Source organism: Dipodomys spectabilis, unplaced genomic scaffold (assembly GCF_019054845.1).
Source record: "Dipodomys spectabilis isolate Male_0828 unplaced genomic scaffold, ASM1905484v1 ptg000215l, whole genome shotgun sequence".
Lineage (NCBI taxonomy): Eukaryota > Metazoa > Chordata > Mammalia > Rodentia > Heteromyidae > Dipodomys > Dipodomys spectabilis.
In genome coordinates, this window is record NW_024870892.1 from 8,645,450 (window position 1) to 8,667,817 (window position 22,368).

Consider the following 22,368-nt stretch of genomic DNA (forward strand, 5'->3'; position numbering starts at 1 on the left):
TAACAACCGAGAATGTTAAGTCAGACTCCTATGAGGGCGCGGGTCTTCTCGACTGGGCTTGGACACAGACAACTCACGGACACACGGACTGACTGGAGGAGGCTGCAGATAGGGAGCAACACAAGGGCGTAACTCCTCGGTATCAAAGCCCATGCCGGGATATGGAGTGGGGGCAAGTGAGGAAAGGAAGGGCCGTCGTATCCGACATCGCGCTGGGTGGGACGGCGAGTGAAGCCCGACCTCCGGAGCGGCCCCTCTGCACAGCTCCAATGGTAACGGGCGAGGCCGCGCCTCCACCGCGGACTGACAGCACCGCTGCCCACCATGTTCCCAGTCCACCGGGTCCGCTCTTCCTCAGGACCCTCCTGGACGTCTAGTCTGAGGCCAGGCCAGCGCGGGCCGGCCTAGGCACCCCGTCCCCCCGCCCAGCCTGGACCGACGAGAGCACCCCCTCCAGCACCGAGAGCAGGGAGGACTGGACCGCTGCTGGCACACGATTACTCCGAGGTGGTCGCCGCGGCGGAAGGGGCGGTGCTGGGAGGGGCGTGGCGTGGAGGCCGAGTTCTCGCGAGGTTTCGTTCCCGCGCGGCTGCTGCTGGTGCGCCGCGGAGCTGCGAGATGCGCTCGGAGAAGGAGCGGACTGGTGGCTTGGCCGCGACAGCTACCGCGCGGGGTCCAAGTGGAAGAGAGAAGTTGCTGGCCGCGGAGGCTCAGTTGCCCCGTGAGTCGCCGCGGCGGGAGCCTGAAACACCTCCGCCCTCGTCGTCTGGCTGTGGGAGCGGAGCCGGCAAACCTCGCGAGGAGAAGAGGACGACTTTGAGCAAGGTGGGGGACCGGGCGGGAACACTTGGTGCGGGGAGGGTGACCCAAAACAAACGGGGTGGGGCGGGAGGCCGGCCTGGAGCGACTTGGGGAGTGGGGAAAACAGGCCCACCTCGGGAGGAGGGCGGGGCCCAGGGTGGGGGCGGGGCTGGCTCGGGGCTATCCCGGGGTTGGGCCGGCTCGGGGCGGGGCTGGAAGGCGTGGAGGCCGGCCTTGGGCAACTTGGGGAGTTGGGGGGAAACGGGCTCACCTAGGGAGGAGCGGGCGGGGCCCAGGGACGGGGCGGGGCAATCCCAGGGCGGGGTCGGCTCCGGGGCGGGGCCGCGGCGGTGACGCCCACCCGCGGGCGCGGAGTACGCTGCCCGGTGTGGGCGCTCTGGAGCCCCGGGCCTGGCGGTTCTCTAGGCCCCTCCGCATAGGGCGCGCGTGACTGGCCCGCGCCGCCCCAGGTTGTCCTCCGTCGGCTGCCCCCCGGCCTCACCAAGGAGCGACTGGAGGAGCTGCTGCGGCCGCTGCCGGCACACGATTACTTCGAGGTGGTCGCCGCGGACGTCAGGTGAGGGCTGGAAGACAGTGGCGGTAGAGAGGGACGGGCCGAACCGGCCCCCAGCCCTGGCCCCGCCGCTCCTGGGGCCGTGCGCCCCTTTCCGTGGGTGGCTTCGTCCCGAGCTGCATGGAGTGTGGAGTGCTTGTCACCAGCCCCTCCACCCGGCCTTTCCTTCCATTCTTGGCAAAAGTGTTCAAGCGTCATACCCAACACCTGTCTTAACACTGCACAGAGGGAAGGCTCTGGACGAGCAGGTGACAGACCCCAAGACCCTGGCCGAGCAGGTGACTGACCCCAAGGTCCTAGAAGAGCAGGTGACAGACTCCAGGGCCCTGGACGAGTGGGTGACATACCCCAAGGCCTTGCACGAGCAGATAACAGACCTAAGGCCCTGGACAAGTAGGTGACAGACCCCAGAACCTGCATGAACGGGTGACAGACCCAAGGCCTTGGACGAGCAGGGCCTCAAGGCCCTGGATGAGCGGGTGATAGACCCAAGGCCCTGGCCAAGTGGGTGACAGACCCAAGGCCTTGGACAAGCAGGTAACAGTCCCCAAGGCCCTGGGAAGAGCAGGTGGCAGACCCCAGGCCCTGGCCGAGTGGGTGACAGACCCCCAAGGCCCTGAACAAGCGGGTGATAGATCCCAAGGCCCTGGCTGAGTGGGTGACAGACCCCGAGACCCTGCATGAGCAGGTGACAGACCCCAGGTCCTGCAAGAGCAGGTGACAGACCCAAGGCCCAGGATGAGCAGGTGACAGCCCAAGGCCCTGGACAAGTGGGTGACAGACCCCAAAGCCCTGGCCAAATGGGTGATAGACCCCAAGGTCCTGGATGAGCAGGTGACAGGCCCCAGGACCCTGCAGGAGTGGGTGACAGACCCAAGGCCCTGATCGAGCAGGTGATAGACCCCAAGGCCCTGGGAGGAGCAGGTGACAGACCCCAGGCCCTGGCCAAGCGGGTGACAGACCCCAAGGACCTGGCTGAGTGGGTGACAGACCCCAGGGCCCTGCAGGAGCAGGTGACAGACCCCAAAGCCCTGGGACGAGCGGGTGACAGACCCCAAGGCCCTGGATGAGCAAGTGACAGACCCCAGGGCCCTGCATGAGCGGGTGACAGACCCAAGTCCCAGGATGAGCAGGTGACAGACCCAAGGTCTTGGAGGAGCAGATGACAGACCCCAAGGCCCTGGAAAAGTGGGTGACAGACCCCAAGGCCCAAGATGAGCAAGTAACAGACCCTAGGGCCCTGCACGAGTAGGTGAGAGACCGCAAAGCCCTGGCTGAGCAGGTGATAGACCCCAAGGCTCTGGCCGAGCAGATGACAGACCCCAGGGCCCTGCTTTCAGCTCTTCCCGATCCCTCTAGTTAGGGTAGTTGTAAAGCACGATGTGGAAGGTGGTAACACAGCCAGAGTATACTGATTTCGATTTTCACTCATGGCAATCCTAGATTTTCCTTTGGACTGTAGCAATAATGTCTATTCAAAGAAAAGTAATTGTTGACTGGTGCCAGTGGCTCACGCCTGTAATCCTAGCTACTCAGGAGGCTGAGGTCTGAGGATCTCAGTTCAAAGCCAGCCCAGGCAGAAAAGTCTGTGAGACTCTTATCCCCAATAAATCACTAGAGAACCGGAAGTGGCGCTGTGGCTCAAGTGGTAGAGCGCTTGCCTTGAGCTGAAGAGTGCTGGGACAGCACCCAAGCCCAGAGTTCAAGCCCCATGACTGACAAAAAAAAAAAAGAAAAGAAAAGTAATTGTTAAACATAGATGCCGTTTTAAAAAGATACAGATAACTTTGAGATGACTGAAGTTCAGAAACAGAAGAGGACTTTTACTACACCCTCAGTAAATACCCATTTTCTGAGCTTTTCTGTGAAATCTACTGAATGTTGCTGCCTGTGAAAGGAATGGCTCTTCTGATGTAGAGGAGGATTCATTTTTCCTGTAGTCCCACACTACCCGTGAAGCACCTGATAGTGATCTAAATCAGAATCTCCCACAGGGAACATTCTTATGATGAGTAAGTTCAATCACATATCATTCTAGTCCTGATGCACCAGGAATGACCTCTGAATTATCTGGCCTTTGTCCAGATGTGAAGTCTGGCTCTGTACAGTGAGGAACCTGACCTAAATTGTCTCTTTTGAATAAACAAAAATACTAGTTAATGGTTTGCTTATGTTTATTTTCACTTTTGTTTTTGCTGAAGAATATGGAAATTGTTATAATTAACTGAGAGATGATTGTTTAGCAATAATGTTTTGTCTGAAGAGTTTGCTGTAGCCAGAAAAGGCAAGACTGGTAAAATTAAAGCCCTACATTTTTCTAATCATTTTTTACTGCTATCTCAAATTTCAGTCTTTATCCTCATCTCTACTCAAGAGCATACATTAATTTTAGAAATCCTGATGACATTCTTCTGTTCAGAGACCGTTTTGATGGATATATCTTCATTGGCAATAAAGGTTAGATTATTGGTTATTAATTTCTTTATCATAATCTGTATCTATTGAAGTTAGGCTAGAATATTTGTGGATTTTAACTAAGAAGCTCTAGTCTGTTTCTGGTGGCTCACACCTGTAATCCTACCTACTAAGGAGGCTGAGATCTGAGGACCCAGGTTCAAATCTAGCCTAGGCAGCAAAATCCATGAGACTCTTATCTCCAATCAACCACCAGAAAACTGGAAGTGGCACTGTGGCTCTAGTGGTAGAATGCTCGCTTTGAGCTGAAGAGCTCAGGGACAGCACTGAAGCCCAGAGTTCAAGCCCATAACCAACAAAAAAGAAAAAAGTTCTTAGACACATTTAAGTATCATAAATTTTTATTCTTACTGTGCCATATATTTACATTAGAAATAAAGTTATAAAATTTCCATAAATATTGTGTTGCATCATTGTGGAATGTGAATTTTTTAAGTGAGTTTTCTGAATAAATGAACCTTTTGTATTCTAAATCTGAACTATTTTACTCATGATTGATAAAAATATTCTGAAGTGTGCTCAATACTTAATCTACCCTTGTAATGTAAAGAGTACTCTTCAAGGTTGTACACTTTTTAATAATGTTTTGGAAATGGTTGAGGTCATGAACATTAGTCATCATGAGCATTAAGCAGTCTTCCCTATAGGGAAACAGGTACACTTCCCTATATATTCTGGGTCTGCTTTGATGATTTTCGGACTGTCCTATGATGTAGTCTCTGCTGTCAAGTTTGTAGACCTTTTACAACAAGCTATTTTCTGTCTCTGATGCCCAGCCAACCTCTTCCCATTACCACCTCCATAACCTAGCAGTGTTTCTCCTTCTTCCACGAAGGGGTTACAAACTTGAAAAGATTGTTAGAGTGATTAACTAAAAGCTAAGAAATAGAGTTTGAGAATAGTGAAGAGTAGCAAGTTTAATGCGGAAACGATTTGATTTTCCTGTTAATTGCTCAGTACCTACCTTTCCTTTATCTTTTTTAAAGTATTGGTAAAATACTCATAGCAAAATATGTTATCTTTTCCTTTTTAAAAATTTCTCTTTTGTGTGTGTGTGTGTGTGTGTGTGGTGGTACTATGGACTCATGCTTGTTAACTAAGTGCTCTGTTACTTGGCCTGTGCTCACAACCCCGTTTTTTCTTTGTGTTAATGAATAGTTAACTGTACTTGACACTACTTATGTTGACTATATATATATATATATATATCTCCTACAACCAATAACCAAGACTTACTTGCATCTTGCAAAGCTAACCCAGTACCAATTTAACACTAATTCCCCATTCTCTTCTTCCAGCTCCCTGTAATTCCATTGTACTTTTTAGTTCTATTGTATGAAGTTGAATTTTTTTTTTATTTTTTATTTTTTTTGGTCATGGGGCTTGAACTCTGGGCCTTTAGCTCAAGACGAGAGCTCTACCACTTGAGCCACAGTACCACTTCCAGTTTTCTGGTGGTGAATTGGAGATAAGAGTCTGGAGGACTTTTCTGCCTGGACTGGCTTTGAACCATGATCCTCACAGATCTCAACCTCCTGAGTAGCTGAGATTACAGGCATGAACCACCATCGCCCAGCTTGAAATTGATTGTTCTATATACCTTATGTTAATGGAATCACACATGTTTGTCTTTGGGACTGGCTCATTGCATTTAGCATAATGTCTTCCAGGTTCATCTGTGTCATAGCATATTATAGCATTTCCTTCCTTTTCAGTGCTGACTAGTATTCTGTTGTATGATGGAAACTCATTTTTTGTGTGCTTACACATCTTTGTCCCTTCCTTCCTTCCTTCCTTCCTTCCTTCTTCCTTCCTTCCTTCCTTCCTTCCTTCCTTCCTTCCTTTCTTTCTTTCGTTCTTTCTTTCTTTCCTTTTTGTTTGTGAGACTTGAACTCAGGGCCTGGGCACTGTCCCTCAGCTCTTTGCTACCAGTTTGAGCTACTGCCACTTCTGGTTTTTGAGTGGTTATTTGGAGATAAGAGTCTCACAGGGACTTTTCTGCCTGGGCTGGCTTTGAATCACGATCCTCAGATCTCAGCCTCCTGAGTAGCTAGGATTACAGGCATAAGCTACCAGTGCCCAGCTTGTCCATTTCTTAATAGAATTGCTTATTTTCTTATTGTTGAATTACAGGGATTCCTCATATCCTGGATATTGAACTCTTAACGGATGTATTTTTTGCAAATACCTTCTCCCATAGGTTACCTTTTTATTCTATTGATTATATCTTTATTTTTTTCAGCATTAGAGATTGAAGTCAGGGACTTTTGCTCACTATGAAAATTCCATACCACTTTAGATATATCCTCAGACCTTTTATTTTTATTTGTTTTTGAGATAGGGTCTTGCTAAATTTGCCTAGGCTGGCCTGCATCTTTATTTTTTTATTTTTTTTAATTTTTTTTGTCAGTTATGGGGCCTGAACTCTGGGCCTGAGCACTGTCCCTCAGTTCTTCAGCTCAAGGCTAGCGCCCTACCACTTGAGCCAAAGCGCCACTTCCAGCTTTTTCTGCTTATGTGGTGCTGAGGAATCAAACCCAGGGCCTCATGCATGCAAGGCACGCACTCTACCACTGAGCCATCTTCCCAGCCCCTGGCCTGCATCTTTAAATCCTCCTGCCTGTGTCTCCTAAGTAGCTGAGATTAATGGGCATGTGTCACTACACTCAATGTAGTTGTGTCTTTTGATGCATGGGAGTTATCTTGACATAGTAAAGTTTGTTGTTACATTTGTGAAAAGTTTGGCAAATGTAAAGTTATAGGGCTTTTCCTTGTTCTTTTTTTTCCGTGCTCTTTTTTTTTCCCTAAGAGTTTATTGTTCTTTTAATTGATTTTTGTGTTAATAGATAAGGATCCAACTTCCTCCTCTTGTATTGTAGATGTCGTTTTCTCAGCACAATTCGTTTGAAATATCGTTCCCTATTGATGGCCCTGGCATTTTGCTGAAAATCATTTAACCATTTATTAAAGGAGTTTTCTGGACCCTCTGTTGTATTTCCTTTGTGTGTGTTTCTGTGTCTGTATTATTTGAATTTTTGTACTTTGTAATCAGGTTTTGAAATGAGGGACTGTCAACTGCCATGTCATTGGTATTTACCTATTTATCATGTACTGACACTGTGGGCATCTAGAAAGGAATTGGCTTTGTCCCTGCCAATAGAATGCCTTTATCTTTCTCATTCTCATTATTCTGGATAGTTGAAATTAACTACAAAATGTATTCTATATGAGAATTGTCAGAATCTTCTGAATATTACTGACATGATTGAAAATGACTGCTCAGTGGGTTTGTCACTGAGGTGGAAATATTCCACACATTGATGAAGAGTATAATAGATTGTCACAGTGAACATTCTCTGTGTGTCCTCCCCACCATCATAACAACAAAGACCTTTTTCATTTTTTAAATTAAAATAGATATTGTAAAAAGCATGAGATATATACTCTTCTCAGTTTTTCTCATGCTTGTAAGTGCAGTCATTTCCTTGAGCGTATATAACAGATTGATACTAGAATTAACCTTTTAAAATAAAGAATATTTAAGAATAACTTCAAGTATTCCTTTGATAAGTTGTTTGGGCCTATTGAGGTGTAAGACATACCCCTATAAAAATGAGAAGTTTGATGTTTTCAATGTGTCCAGGCATGTCATAACTTCATGATAAGTCATTTGATTTAATAAACATTACTCCTCCTATAGTTTGTCTTATCACCATCCTTTAATAAGTTAGATGTCATTTTCCAAGTGAACATAGTAGAGTTTCAGATTAATGAGTGTTTGGAATGTGTCTTGGTTCAAGGCCTGGAGTATCCTGCAGTGGTGGAGTTTGCTCCCTTCCAGAAGATAGCCAAAAAGAAGCTGAAGAAGAAGGATACCAAGACTGGAAGTATCGAAGACGGTGAGCCTTTTTCCATGCTGGATTGAGAGCCACCACGTTTAATGCCTTGATCAAATATTCCACTCATGTAGTTGGGGAGAAATATGTTTATAGCTGGGCACCGGTGGCTCACGCCTGTAATCCTAGCTACTCAAGAGGCTGAGATCTGAGGATCAAGGTTCAAAGCCAGCCCGGGCAAGGAAAGTCGTGAGACTCTTGTCTCCAATAAACCACTAGAAAACTGGAAGTGGCGCTTTGGCTCAAGCGGTAGAGCGCTTGCCTTGAGCTGAAGAGCTGAGGGATAGCTCCTAAGCCCAGAGTTCAAGTCCCACAACCGACCAAAAAAAAATGTTTGTTTTTTTTCATTTTTTTCTTTTTCATACTTACAGATCCAGATTATAAACAGTTTTTGGAAATGTACAGTGTGGAGGAAGAGAAAACCAGTGCCAATCCTGAGACACTTCTAGGGGAGATAGAGGCAAAGACAAGAGAACTCTTTGGTCTGTTTTTCTCATACTTTTTTCTTTATTTACTGAGATGCTTGGTTATGGAGAATGAACTTAATTTTTCTTTTATTTTAAAAAAATTTTTAAATTTATTTTTGTTGCTGGTTGTAGGGCTTGAACTCAGGGCCTGAGCATTGTCCCCCTGCCTCTTTGTGCTCAAGGCTAGCACTCTACCATTTGAGCCACAGCACTACTTTGGTTTTTGAGTGGTTAATTGGAGATAAGAGTCTCATGAGCTGACTTTAAACCAAGAGCCTCAGGCCTCAGCATTCTGAGTAGGTAGGATTACAGGTGTGAGCCACTGGTGCCTAATTTTCCTTTTTATGACAATAGTAAAATCTCAGTTTGTTGCAGGCTTGGCAGAAATGTATTTTCTAATTTTAACAAAAGGATGTCAGCTTAGGACACTACTTCTGAGTCTTTGTTGATGGAATGTCTTGAGTTTCCAGTGATCACTTTGTTTTAGGCAACAGTACTTCTGATGAACACGTATATGTGCTTTCTGGTATCAGGAGGGGTTTGTGTCACAGAGCTGAGTCAGGGGTTTTTGGAAAGAGCAGTTGTGGTTAAGTATTAGGATCCCATAGAGATGAAATGCTTTCTTCACATAAGAAGCCACCTTCAGCTAGGCGCTGTTGGCCCACGCCTGTAATCCTAGCTACTCAGGAGGCTTAGATCTGAGGACTGCAGCTCAAAGCCAGCCCAGGTAGGAAAGTGCATGAGACTCTTATCTCCAGTAAACCACCAGAAAACCAGAAGTAGCGCTGTGGCTCAAGTGGTAGAGTGCTTGTCTTGAGCTGAAGAGCTGAGGGACAGTGCCAGCCCCAGAGTTCAAGCCCCATGACAGACAAAAAGAAAAAGAAAAGAAGAAGGAGCTACCTTCCTGCCATTCAAAAGAATATCAACCCCATCAGTTGCAAAACAAACCAACATTACAACCTAGCAGGACCATAGAATCTGGTTTGAATTCAATCTTTGGTCTCCAGCTATACCACTGTGAATGTACTAGATCGCGTCTGAATCCAACCTTTTGCTCTTCTCCCAAAAGTCGTGTGTTTTAGAAATTTTTATGTCCTATTACAGTCGCCAGAACTCCCCTGCGTAGATGTAGAGCATTTTCATTCATCACCAGGCTTGATGCCTTCATCCCACATGGGGTCTGCCTTCTCTATTGATTGTGTGTTCCACCACAAGGCTCTACCTCCTGCCTCACAGCTAGATCCTGCTCACCCTTCAACAGTCACACTGTTGACAGCATTCGATCTCGCTGCTCCATGCATCTCCCCACTTTGCCCAGCAGAACCACGTTTTCATCTTCATAGTCACAGGATTGAGAAGCTTAGGAACCAAGTATTTGTTAAATAAACAAGCAGGCCTGAAGCTGGAGCTTTGTAGGAGTAGCAAGTAAGCTTACATGGTTGGAGCAGGATGGGGAACACTAGTATTGGCCTGGTGTCTGGGCAGAGGGGTTGGGATTCCTTTTGGGGAGTGGCATGGGCTGATTTATTCATTCTGCCAAGAGCAACGCTGGGAGGTTCTTGCTCCCCAGGATGAGTTGCTCATACTAGACTGACAGATGTAGCATTTGTTTTGGAAGTTAAATAGACTTCCAGTAGATGATGGATGGATTGGTTGTAGGAGATAGGGGAGAGAAAGCACTAAAGATGCTAGTGATTTGGTTTGAACAGATTAGCTAATGGTGGACTTGGGGAAGGTGGAGAGAAATAGTGTTAGGAGCATGGCAAATTTTTTTTTTTTTTTGGTTGGTCATGGGGCTTGAATTCTGGGCCTGGGCGCTGTCCCTCAGCTCTTTAGCTCAAGGCGAGTGCTCTACCACTTGAGCCACAGCACCACTTCCAGTTTTCTGGTGGTTTATTGGAAATAAGAGTCTCACGGATTTTCCTGCTCTGGCTGGCTTTGAACCGCAATCCTCAGATCTCAGCCTCCTGATTACAGGCGTGAGCCACCAGCACCCAGCTGAGGATCATGGCAATTAAGAAGAGTTAGCAAAAGCAATTTAGATATTGTTTTTAGAACTCACCTCCTGTGCTCTTCTGTGTTTTACTCCATTTAAGTATTCTTTTGGATGGGGTCTGTCACTATGGGGTGGTTTTGAGACAAACCATTTGCTGCATTCCTGTGGAGGGCCTTTGCCCTCTTCTGTCAGCTTCAGCATCTTGCTTAGTATATGTTGCACAGGTAATACTAGTTAAATGAAGTGCCAGGGACTCAAGTTCACTAGTTGTTAGGTTAGCATTTACTTTATTACAGGCTAGGCTATGGAGCCCGTTTCTGTGGTTCCTGTTTCTTCCCATTGCATTAGAATTTTTATCAAGCAGTTCATAGCAGTTGCCCATTTTTTGTTTGTTTTTCACTTAGCTTCTGGCCTTCAGTGAAGTCTCAAGAACAAGTCTAATGAGTAAGAGTTAAATGGAATTGTAACAAGCTTATATTGACAGAAGCTGATGTATTCAGGGTCTTTGGAGTAGACAGATCGGAGAACAGCTGTAAAACTTGGTATGAACTGCCTTCTGGAACTTCATAGGTTTTCATGAGATACCAAGTGTAAAAACACTCAGTATAGTGCCTGTATGTAGCAGTATGCTCTAGGTGATAATGCTTATTATGTTTGTTGAGTTAGTGTTAGTTATATGGTTGTTCATATTCTGTGTACAAGGTTCTCATCTACCCTTCATAAGATACAAAATTTTTGATGCCTCCAAAAACTACTTGAATTAAAGTAATGGGATAACAGCTCCCCATATAGGTGCTGGATAGATTTGCATAAATACAAATAAAGTCTTCCCCTAATTATTCTAAAGATTAACTTGAAAGCAAGTATTGAAAATAAATCTCGCTGGGCACTGGTGGCTCACACCTGTAATCCTAGCTACTCAAGAGGCTGAGATCATGGTTCAAAGCCAGCCTGAGCTGAAAAGTCCCCATGAGACTCTTATCTCCAATTAACCACTCAAAAACGAAGTGGTGCTGTGGCTCAAAGTAGTAGAGCACTAGTCTTGAGTAAAAGAGCTCAGGGACGGTGCCCAGGCTGAGTTCAAGCCCCACAACTGACAATAAATAAGTAAATAAACAAAATACCTCATTTTAGAAGTTACATGTGATACATTATATTTTTTGTGTGTGTTTTAGCTAGAAGAACCACACCTCTTTTGGAATATATTAAGAATAGAAAATTAGAAAAGCAGGTAGGTATGACATTTTACATGGTGACTGACCTTCTGTGTCTGAATTTCCAACCAGAATATTTATCCATGTATTTGCCTATACATTTAGAGAATTCGAGAAGAAAAGAGAGAAGAACGGAGGAGGAGGGAATTAGAAAAAAAACGCTTGCGGGAGGAAGAAAAAAGAAAAAGAAGGGAAGAAGAAAGATATAAAAGAAAAGAAGCAGATAAGCAAAAGAAAACTGAGAAAGAAGTAAGGATTAAGGTAATTTTGATGAAGCCCTTCACTTTTCCTTTCTCAACAGTAGTTCTGCTATGCTATATGGACAAGCTATGTGGACCAATGTGAGTAGAAGGCACGGGTAATGGGTGTATCACTTCCAAAATTTCCTGACTGTAGCCACCAGCTCAGCCTTTTTATGTATGGTTTCAGTCCTGGGACTCAGCATTCTTTGGCTGCAGAAGCCTTAGGTTTTATTCTCTTGACAAGCTTCTCCTGTGGCCGACCATTCATTCACACAGGTTGAAGGAATTTTATTCTGCATAACACATATTGGCCAGAATTGGAATGAGTCCTTGTCTTCTTACTACCTTATTAAGACTTCAGCCTAGTACAGTTTCACCTCACAACACAATCAATCTAATACAGGAGTTCAATAAGATTATACTGTGTTAGGAAAAGAAGTAAAATGTTAAGACACTAGGAAAGAGAAACTTGTGCCACATGTATGTCCAGAATGGGAGACCTGATTAGAAACATACTTCTTTGTTTCTGTGAGGAGAAAATATAATGGCTTCTTGAGGAAACAAAGCTTCCTCTGAGACTTTGTTCTGAAATATTCTTTCCCATAGGGCCACTGATGGAGAGTACAGTTTCTATATAATATCCCACAGAATCACAGGACCAGACTGGAAGCTGGTCAGATACTAAGACTGGCAGTGTATGCTGCAGTAACTAGTGGTCCAAAAATCTCATTGGCTCAGCCTGACCAAAGTACATTGCTTGTCATGTGTAGTCTTTCCCTTGACAAGTGGCCTGTTGCTCATGATGGATTTTCAGAGACCTCAGCTGACAGAGGTCCTATCTTGACGAACCTACACCATCTTTAGGGTGGGGAAATAATGTACAATGAGGTAAATTACATATAAGTTCTTCAGGTTTACACATGGAGTGATGAATTTTACCCTGCACACATCTCTGGCCAGAACAAGTTCTATAGCTACCTTCTCAGAAGGAAAGCGCAAACATCTGATGAACAGCACCAATGACCACAGCGTAGCTCCTGAAGGGGCATTTGTGCAAAAGTATATTTCTTGGAGCCTGTGAGATACAAGTCCCACAGTGGGGCTCAGTCCTACCTATTTCAAAGATAAAAGTAGGTCACAAGGTGACCAGTATAGCCATGAGACCCCAAACACCACCCACAGTAGTTCTTTTTCACTGACTCGAATCAGAATTTAGGTGCAGGTGTACATTAATGTGTGTGTGTCTCATAGGGCTTGAGTCACAGCACCACTTCCAGTTTTCTCATGGTTAATTGGGGATAAGAGTCTCATGGGCTTTCCTGCCCAGGCTGGCTTTGAACCATGATCAGATCTCAGCCTCCTGAGTAACTAGGATTACAGGCATGAACCACCAGCACTCAGCTACATTGATTATTTTAAACTTTGATAGCATTGATGAAGTTGAGAAACCCAACCAAGTCTGTAAGAACACAGAGGTAAGAGGGAAACAGGTCTTCCTTGGGAAACTGCTCAGATCAGTGTGTTTGCTCGTTTGAGAGGTAAATAAGCATCACTCTCCATAGCACAGCTTTTATTTCCTGTAACAGTCTCCTGGATGAAAGCTAGTGAAATGGGACCTTAATGTTATGGAAGTTCTTGTCATTATAGAAATATGACTCTGAGCCAAGCATAATGGTGCATGCCTATAATCCCAGCACTTGGGAGGCAGAGGAACAGAGGATTTCAACTCTTACTTCATAAACAGGGAAAAATCGGAATACATTTTGTAAATCTTATGGCCATAGGTTTGCAAATACTAGCTAACTCATTGTCTGTTTTACATTCTCAAAGTCATTTTTGTCAAAAGTGTTCTTCTGCAAGTTATTTAGAAAAGCCATTAAAACCTCTATAATGTCAGCTAAAATATTTTAAAGGCCTATAAACTGTTGTAAAAATTATCAGTGTAAACCTTTAATTTTTTTTTCTTGTTACAAAATACTTATTCTGGAGGAACTGGAATCCACAGATGAAAGTCAGTTCTGCCTCTTAAAGATGAACTAGTCCATGTGTTGTAGTGTCCTCAGATGGATTCAGTGTGCTTGTGCTTGTGTGGGTACTTTGACTGCCGTATGATGACTATATTTGTTACTTTTATTGTTGTTGGTTTTTCTTTTTTGGTCAGTCGTGGGGCCTGAACTCTGGGCGCTGTCCCTGAGATCTTTAGCTCAAGGCTAGCGCTCTACCACTTGAGCTACAATGCCACTTCCAGCTTTTTCTGCTAATATGGTGCTGAGGAATCGAACCCAGGTCTTCATGCATGCAAGGCAAGCACTCTACTACTGAGCCACCTTCCGAGCCATGTTGTTGTTATTTTTTGCCAGTCCTGGGGCTTGAACTTTGAGGCTGGGCTCATTCCCTGAGCTTTTATGCTCAAGACTAGCACCCTACCACTTGAGCTACAGCTCCACTTCTGTCTTTTTTTGGTAGTTTAGTGGAGATAAGAGTCTCACGGACTTTGCTACCTTGACTGGCTTCAAACTGTGATCCTTAGATTTCAGCCTCCTAAGTAGCTAGGATTACAGGTGTGAGCCACAGATATCCAACTGTATTAATTACTTTTGCAGCACTGTAAACAAAATATCTGAGAAAACAAATGATAGAAGGATTTATCTGCCTTACAGTTTCAGAGATTTCAGTTCAGTCTTTGACTGTTGATTCTGGGCCTGTCTGTCATGAGGCAAGACATCATAGTGTCACCAGCATACTGCTTTTTATTTATTCTAAAATGTAAAATACATTCACACATGAGCACTTCCTTGGAAACTCTGACCCTTGGATAGCATATTAAATTCCTGAATTAAAGGTATCATATGTTTTTAAAAATCCTGGTGGTAAGAGTATGTAATAAAGCCTACAAAACTACTCATCTCATGGCAAACAGAACAGAATTCAGGAAGAGCCAGGTCAAGATTCAGCCTCCAAGGACCCACCCCAGTGGTCTATTTCCTCCACAAACAGTACCAGCAGGAACAAGTGCCCAACACACGAACCTGTGAACTATCAACAGGGATGTGAGATTACCTCCTCTAATAACTTTGTGTAAAGGCACTCACCTTGGCACAAGGATGAAATCACCTAATTGTGTTTTTCAGAGTATAGCCCCATTTAGCATTGTATATGTGGAGACTGACATGTAAATCAAAATCAAATGATAGTGCACATTTTATTTTGTAATCCTCTATTATTGCTATAAATACCATAACATTAATAGACCTACATACTTTTCATAACTATAAATATGTCCTTGATTAACTGCATATCAAAAAACTTGGTTTCTCAAGCAACTCATGGGTGGAGGTGGAAGGGAGAGAATGAGACACTGAGGGTACAGGTGACACTAGGCAAAAGAAAAGAAATGTAGTTATCACCTATGTATATAAAGGTCAACCCTCTGTACATCACCTCTAAAAACAATAATAAATAATTTAAAAAATATTTTGAACTTACAAATTAAATTATGTTGTTATTCAAACATTTAGGCTCATATTTTTAACCATTTAGGCAAGTTATTTTTGTAACATGCTCTTGACTAATATTTTACCAATGTTAAAATTTCTCAGCTTCTTAAGAAACCAGAAAAGGGAGAGGAACCAACCACAGAGAAACCAAAACAAAAAGGTGAAGAAATGTGTACTGGAGATGAAAAACAGGAGACATATACCCCCTGTACAACCTTGAAAGTCAAGCCCCTGGAGAACCCACCAGAAGTGCCCAGGGAGAAGTGAGCATGCCTCATTTCTACGACCTTCATCATGAAGTCACATCATCAGTGAGTGTATAGACCTCACTTTAGACTTGGGATCTGGAAGCATTGTCAGGATATGATAGCAGTTGTTTCCCATTAGTCATGCCAAGATCTTTGTAAATGTTGACTGTACAATCACATCTACCTTTAAATCAAGAAGTTTCTCTATTCTTCAACTGTTGCCTGTGTGAACTCTTCTTTCACCCATTAGCTTTTCCTCTCCTAGCTCCTCATCTGCACTGAGGTCTTTATCTGCTCTCCCAGTCTCTCTTCCTGCATAGGTTTTTACAGGTCTGTTGTTTTCCCCTGTTTTGAAATTTTTGTACCTATTTGTTCTTCCAGTCACCTACAGTTATCTGTTATTTAAAAATTCAGTTATCTAGAATTGTATATTTCAATCTCTTTCAGGGATATCCAGTTCTTAAGTGCTATGATTTTTCTCTGTGGACCTGCTTCCTCCTGGTCTTGTCTCTTTCCCTGCTCATAGGTGACTCCATGGGGTGAACTTATTGGTGCAAAGAGCAGATAAGGCCCCTTGCCACAACATTCCATCTGCAACTCACAGCCAAGCTTGCCCAACCCAGGGCTCTTGCCCCTCACTCCATTACCACTTCCATGATCTTGTACCCTGAGGTTTGTACACAGTGTTTTTGTGTCATTGTTTACAGTACAGCAGCACTTGATGCCATCTCTGGCATGGCGTCCTCGTGGTCTCGCCTGATGCCCACGCTTGATGACAAGCCCCAGATGGAGTGTATGGACTTGTAGGTCAAGTAGGCAAAGACTTCAAGAACCAAACAGCTAATTATTTACTGTTAATTAATATTTAGGTATGTGTTTAAAGCTATCTGACATTATTAAACTTCAGTGAACTTGGCTATATTTGGAGCAGACAGGACTCCATCTTAGTACACATGTATCTGGGCTCCAAGGAATGTCTCATTAAGTTCATCTGCACTTATTTTGGAGGGCTATTTAGAAGACTGTGTATAGTACCTTAGAGTCTTACTTACTCCTTGTCTGTCACTCAAGCATAATGACATAAATCAGTATTGCAGTTTGTTCATCTTTTCAGTGGTTTGTAGTGTATTTGTTATGTGACCACTGCTGCCAGACGCAGCAGTGTGGTGGTGAACTCAGCTCCTACAGCCCCTATGTGGAGCGTAGAAGAAGACTGACAATGAGTAACTCTCTCACGTGGATATTCCTGCCAGGTCACTGGTCATTGGATGGCAGTGATAAAGAGGGACTTGGGGAATTGTCAGAGAAAGAACCTGAAACACTGAGATGCCCTCTGGATGGTTGGAAGCACAACACTCACACCAAGCCCACCAGGTTCTCCAGGAATGAAGATGAACCAGCACAGGGGAAAGGATTCACTTAATACAAGAGGGAAGAAGGGGAACCAGTGAGCACATTCTTCTGCGGAGATAGCAGAGAGGACAAGAACAACAGATGCAGACGGGGTGACAGCTTGGCACTCAGAGTTCACCTGGGCCCGGCCTCACCATCAGTCTGCACCAGGAGTGTACATCTGTGCTTTAAAGTTGCACAGCTGCTTTTACCAATCTGAAATATTTTATTAAATCAAGAATAGCCTGCCTGAGTTTGTAGAGGTCCAGGGTTGTACTCTGCCTTTGTAGGTCTCATGTGACATAGCCTCACTTTTTGTCTTATTATTTTTTATTCTTTGCCAGTTCTGGGGCTTGAACTCAGGGCCTGGGAACTGTCCCTGAGTTTCTTTTGCTCAAGGCTAGCACTCTACCACTTGAGCCACAGCACTCCTTCTGGCTTTTTCTGTGTATGTGGTACTAAGGAATTGAACTCAGGGCTTCATACATGCTAGGCAAGCATTCTACCACTAAGCCACATTCCCAGCCCTCCCCTTACTTTTTTTTTTTTTTTTAAGTTAACAGTGATTTAATGAGAGCAGGACAGGGAAGATTCACTTGATCCCTCTTCAGATGAACCCTGAGCCATGGGAAGACTAACTCACTCAGTGAGACTTTCATCCATATTTAGAGGCTCAGGAAAACACCAGAATGAGTATAAGGGATATCTTTTGGAGGGATGAAAGGGAGAAGGATTATAACTCTGACAGCATGCTAATTTCAAGGTCAAGTGGCCACATGGGATTTATGGAGGAGAAAGCTCCGCATCTGGCAATCGGCTCTTCAAGGGCGTGGCTGCAGGCATTACTTCTGCTTTGTCTTCTGCTGAGCTGGTGCTGGAGTGACTGTTGAGGGGCAAGGCTCAGGCACCTTGGAGTGGCAGGGCTCAGGTACCTTGCAGTGGCAGGGCTCAGGAACAACAGGGTTGCATGGCTCCTGGGGTGGAGGCTGGCAAGGCTGTTTCACCTGTTGCTGCTGCAGCTGAGGAGGTTCAGTGCAGGGCTGTTTCTGCTGCTGGGAGCTCAACAATGGCTGGTTCTAGTACACAGAGAAGAACAGTCTGCCTGGTTGCTCGGGTCTGATGTGAAGGCAAGGTCCTGCTTGGCTTTTATAAGATGAACAACTCCAGGAAATAGACCTGCCCCAGCCACTATGTTTTCATTTCTACCTGTCACACATGACTCCCCTCCATCACCCTTTGAGTTAGCTTTTGTGATGAAAACCACCCAGCTGATACAATGACATTAGCAATCTAACCATGATGTCATCTGGGTCCCATTCCTCCCCTTACTTTTTGAAGGTCAGAGTCTTCTACAGCTTTTTTTGTGGGGGAGGGAGGGGTGGAAGGGTGCCATCCTGGGGCTTGAATTTGGGACCTGGGCACTGTCCTTGAGCTTTTGTTTACTCAAGGCTAGTATTCTACCATTTGAGACACAGCTCCACTTACATCTTTTTGGTTGTTTATTGGAGATAAAAGTCTCAGAGACTTTCCTACCTGTGCTGGTTTTGAACTCTGATTCTCAGCTCTCAGCCTCCTGAGTAGCTAGGATTACAGGCATGAGTCACTGGTGCCCAGCTTTTCTAAAGCATTCTTACTCCCCTAGTGCACACCAAAACCTGGAAGTAAACCCAGGATGAAATCTGCTCCCTCCTCCTCTCAGATAACAAACTTGCTTTTCACCAGGAAAAGGATTTTGCTTACTGTAAAACGTGGGCTTTAGCTGGGTGCTACATCTGGCTGTGCAGGTGCATCTGGAGACCTTAGTGACTTCTGGACCTCTGGAACACTGGAGAGGTTGTTTGTCAGCTCCTCTGGGCTACCTGACCTTTTTTGTGGCACCACTTCAGTGAGTGGCTCAGGATGCTTACCTGTGTGTCCCCTGGAGGGTGTGCATTGGCCCTGCATTCCTGTCTCTGCTTCAGGGATTCCAACCAGGGCCCCTGAACCTTCTCTACTTTTATTATTAGCTGGACTTCTCACAAGGGAAAGAAGCTGCCTATAAGTATCTGGCCGAAAGGATGAGTAGGAAGCCTACTCCTAGGTTGTAAATTTCCAGGCTGTCCTGTCCAGAGATTTCTCTGTCCCACTGTTGCTAGTTGAGTCTCAGTTCTGGCTGTTGATCTTCATATCCTTAATTTAGTCATTGTTTTTGTCCTACTTCCAATATAGTAAAGTAATAGGTAGTATTTATAGGTGGTGTTTATGAAGGGGCACTGCCAGATTCAAGGTAGGAATCATTGCTCCTCCATGCCAGGATCCACAGGTATCAAAGTTTGGTGCTTAAGTGCATTATGTACAATCTGCATGGGACTCCCACACACCTTCCTGTATAGAATTTTAACATTTCTGGATTACTTACACAATGCGAACACTGTAAGTAGTCTCTCCTTGTATTGTTCAGGGAATAATAAAAATGAAAACTAGGTTTTTGGTACAGGTGCAGTTTTCTTCCCCAAATAGTTTCAATCTGCAGTTAGTTGAACCTGCAGATGTGGAACCTCCTGATACCAAGGGTCAGCTGTTTATTACCAGAAGCTGGTTTTGTTCTTAGATCTAAAACTCAGTCCCTTCAGGTCTGGGTGTTGTGCCTTTCAAGTGCTAAATAATCTGTCTTCAGACTTCTGAGGTCTAGGTTCTGTCCCATTTCATGTCCTCATGCTTCGTCCATAGAGTTCATGGCTTGAGTAGTGGCATTTTCACATATTCTAACTTCTGTTTCCCATCAAGTTATTTAAAATACCAGCAGTCTTCCTCTTCCTGGCCTTTGCCTCAGAAAGCAGTGAAAGGGGATGATTTTCTGACAGAAAAGGATTGATGTTTAGCCACAGAACTGATTCTCCTTGGCAGACTATATCATAGGCTATAGCAGTATATGTTAGCTCACTTGTATTGCGATCCCTGGGGAGTGTGACTTGCCTTTTTGTCCTGCAGGAGTACTGATGGGCCTCCAAACTTGCTTGTGGTAGGCCCCACTAAGGGGCTGAAGCCTGAGCAGCTTGAAGGTGAACCATCACCAGGGGCTGGCCTTGAAAAGAAGGAATGGCACAGTGACTGCTCTCAGCCTGTAGGCTGGCACAGGGACAGGAGTCCATAGGAATGAATGTTTCTCGTGTGACTTCAATAAATGCTAGAGAGACATGCCAACTGCAAGTCCGAATTTTTATAGATTTGCCCTCACTGGTACTTATGATTTAGCCAAAACAGAAAGTGATATCCATTGGAAGGTAGAAAATACAAATATGAGAAAATTCATACTGCGTCCGTGAATTCTAAGCCCTTTTTAGTGTATTGTCAGAATAACATCCACTCTGGGATTTATGTGTCCACAAGCAGATGGTATGTGGGGCTGCATCTCCCTGACACCCTCCTCCCTCTACTTACTCCCTCCTTACTCTACTTACCTCTACCTCATGGTCTTTGGACCATTGCCACAGCAGCTGAGCCTGCCACATCTGCATGCTTAGCCGTTCTGACAGTCCTTACTCGATGTAGAACCCACAGTTGCTGCTGCTCCTCCATGCACAGTGTGGCCATTGCCTAGATGAAAATAGTTCCACTCCCTTGGACAAATGTGCTGTGGTCTGTAACCATGGTGTTTACTGGCGGACAAGATGACCTAGGTACAGGATATGGGGCTATCTTTGGGTCATTGTCACTCTTAACTAAATGTACCCCTCAGAAACAGTTCTAAGATATAGGTGAGGTCAAATGGTAGTGACTATTGTGTGAAATTTCAGTTTCAATCTTCATCTTTTTATCTTGCCCCTTCAGTTAAGCTCAGAAAAATGCTGATTGCCTTCTCTTGCCATGTTTATGCTGGGTTGCATTTTGGTGGAAAGCTAGAAGCTTCTTGAATGTAACTACCCCAATCTTCTTAGTGTCAACAATTTGCTTCCCATGTAAAGTTTCTAAATTTCTCCCAGAACTCTTCACTATTACATATCTAAAAGGAAGACACACATGTAAATAAGCCTTGTATCACAAAAGAGACAGAGGTCTCTGTGAATTGTAACATAGCTAATCCACCCTTAGAAAAATAGCATAGCCATGATACATCTTAGTAATCCTTTTGTGTGTGTGTGTATGTGTGTATGTGTGTGTGTGTGTGTGTGTTCGCGCGCGCGTGTGCACGCGCGTCAGTCTTGAGGCTTGAACTCAGGGCCCGGGTGCTGTCTCTGAGCTTTTATGCTTAAGGGTAGCACTCTATTTGAGCTACAGCTCCAATTCTGGCTTTTTGGTAGTTAACTGTAGAGAAGAGACTTACGGACTTTAAACCACAAATCTCAGATCTCAGCCTTCTGAGTAGCTAAGATTACAGGTATGAGCCACCAGTGTCTGCCATTTTAGTCATCTTTAATTATTCTCATGCAGAAAAGTTGCTATAAACAGACAGGTAGGGCTATGTTCCAATAAAGTTATGAACAAGCCTTGTTTAGCCTGAGGGGTAGAGTTTAGTAGGCTCTGAGTGGAACCCTTGAAGGTTAGGTGCTCATGTCTACCAGGTCTGCTCCAGAGACTTCCAGAACAAAGGATCTAGAACCAGTCAAGAACAATCTGCTAAGTGTGATTGTCCGCAGTCAAGAATGGCCATCACATAGGTCCATAATTCCCAGAATCAAAAACATGGAATGACAGGTTTCACAGGAGGTTGTGTCAACCTAGGTATAGAGGTTGGGCCTGTCTTAGATTGAATTATGCCCTCATTCCAAACTGCATATATGTCACTCTTACCTCAGTGAGGGCTCATCTGGGAAACTGATTCATGTTACCTGTGGCCAGGATGGTAGGTCCTAGTGTCACAGACTCATGTTCTTAGAAGAGATCAAAGCACCTCTTTACCCTGTGAGGACACAGTGAAAAGATATCTGCCGGCCAGGAGATTCTTGCTAGGAACCAGATTGTCTGGCACCCAGACTTCCAGGCCCCACAACTGTGTACTTGAAGCCCTGTGTGTGGCAGGTTGTGTCGATCTGAGCAGAGGTGGGCAGTCTCAGGGAGCTGGGTAGGAAGGTCCTGGCCTTTACCCTTTCTTCTCTTGGACCATTTCTGCTGGCATTAAAAGGAGATATGAATGTCCATGTCTACCCAAATGCAAATGGGGATGTTCTTCACCTCTAACCCTACATCCTACAGATAGACCTGCTCAGACAGAAAAGTAATCATCACAGTCTTGCTGTAAAGAAGAAAGGGCAGAAACAACCTAAATTGTCCATCAATGGAATGGTTAAGCTGTACTAATTCCACATCATGGAATTGTGACATTCAAGTGTCCACATGTAAGAGGAAGTTCAAAGTGCAGAGCAAGCTTGCAGTCTGAACTTTCAGGGTGTATAGACACATACATGCATGTGTATTATAGAAAATCTATGGGAAGATGTAGACCCAAGCACACAAGCTGGTTGCATATACTGGATCCTGAGAGTAGCAGTTTTCCTTTTGTTGCAGTTTTCAAGTTTGTTGCCTCAGACTTCCTTGCGGTGTAATCTTCCAGCATGTGCCCTCTCCTTTTCCATTCATGTGGACCCTA

General features: G+C 44.7%; 1 protein-coding gene across 2 annotated transcripts; it reads left to right on the top strand.

Moving 5' to 3' along the window:
• Positions 1–572: 572 nt before the first annotated feature.
• Upf3a (UPF3A regulator of nonsense mediated mRNA decay) lies at positions 573–16,517 on the top strand. Of its 2 annotated transcripts, XM_042697182.1 has the most exons (8): positions 576–825; positions 1,272–1,378; positions 3,726–3,832; positions 7,651–7,749; positions 8,118–8,228; positions 11,385–11,440; positions 11,529–11,684; positions 15,265–16,517. In XM_042697182.1, the coding sequence occupies exons 1-8, from the start codon at positions 619–621 to the stop codon at positions 15,427–15,429; spliced, it is 1,008 nt and encodes a 335-aa protein (XP_042553116.1). In that variant the 5' UTR covers positions 576–618; the 3' UTR covers positions 15,430–16,517. The 2 variants fall into 2 exon arrangements, 1 of the variants encoding a protein (XP_042553116.1); XR_006150207.1 differs by lacking the exon at positions 11,385–11,440 and having other exon boundaries at positions 573–825; positions 15,265–15,352.
• Positions 16,518–22,368: the final 5,851 nt, after the last annotated feature.

Excerpts from the sequence above, each read along its gene's own strand:
- Upf3a (XM_042697182.1), top strand. The coding sequence starts at position 619 with ATGCGCTCGGAGAAGGAGCGGACTGGTGGCTTGGCCGCGACAGCTACC. Across the intron at positions 8,229-11,384 it reads AAAGACAAGAGAACTCTTTG|CTAGAAGAACCACACCTCTT; the intron begins GTCTGTTTTTCT and ends TGTGTGTTTTAG. Across the intron at positions 11,685-15,264 it reads AGAAAGAAGTAAGGATTAAG|CTTCTTAAGAAACCAGAAAA; the intron begins GTAATTTTGATG and ends AAAATTTCTCAG.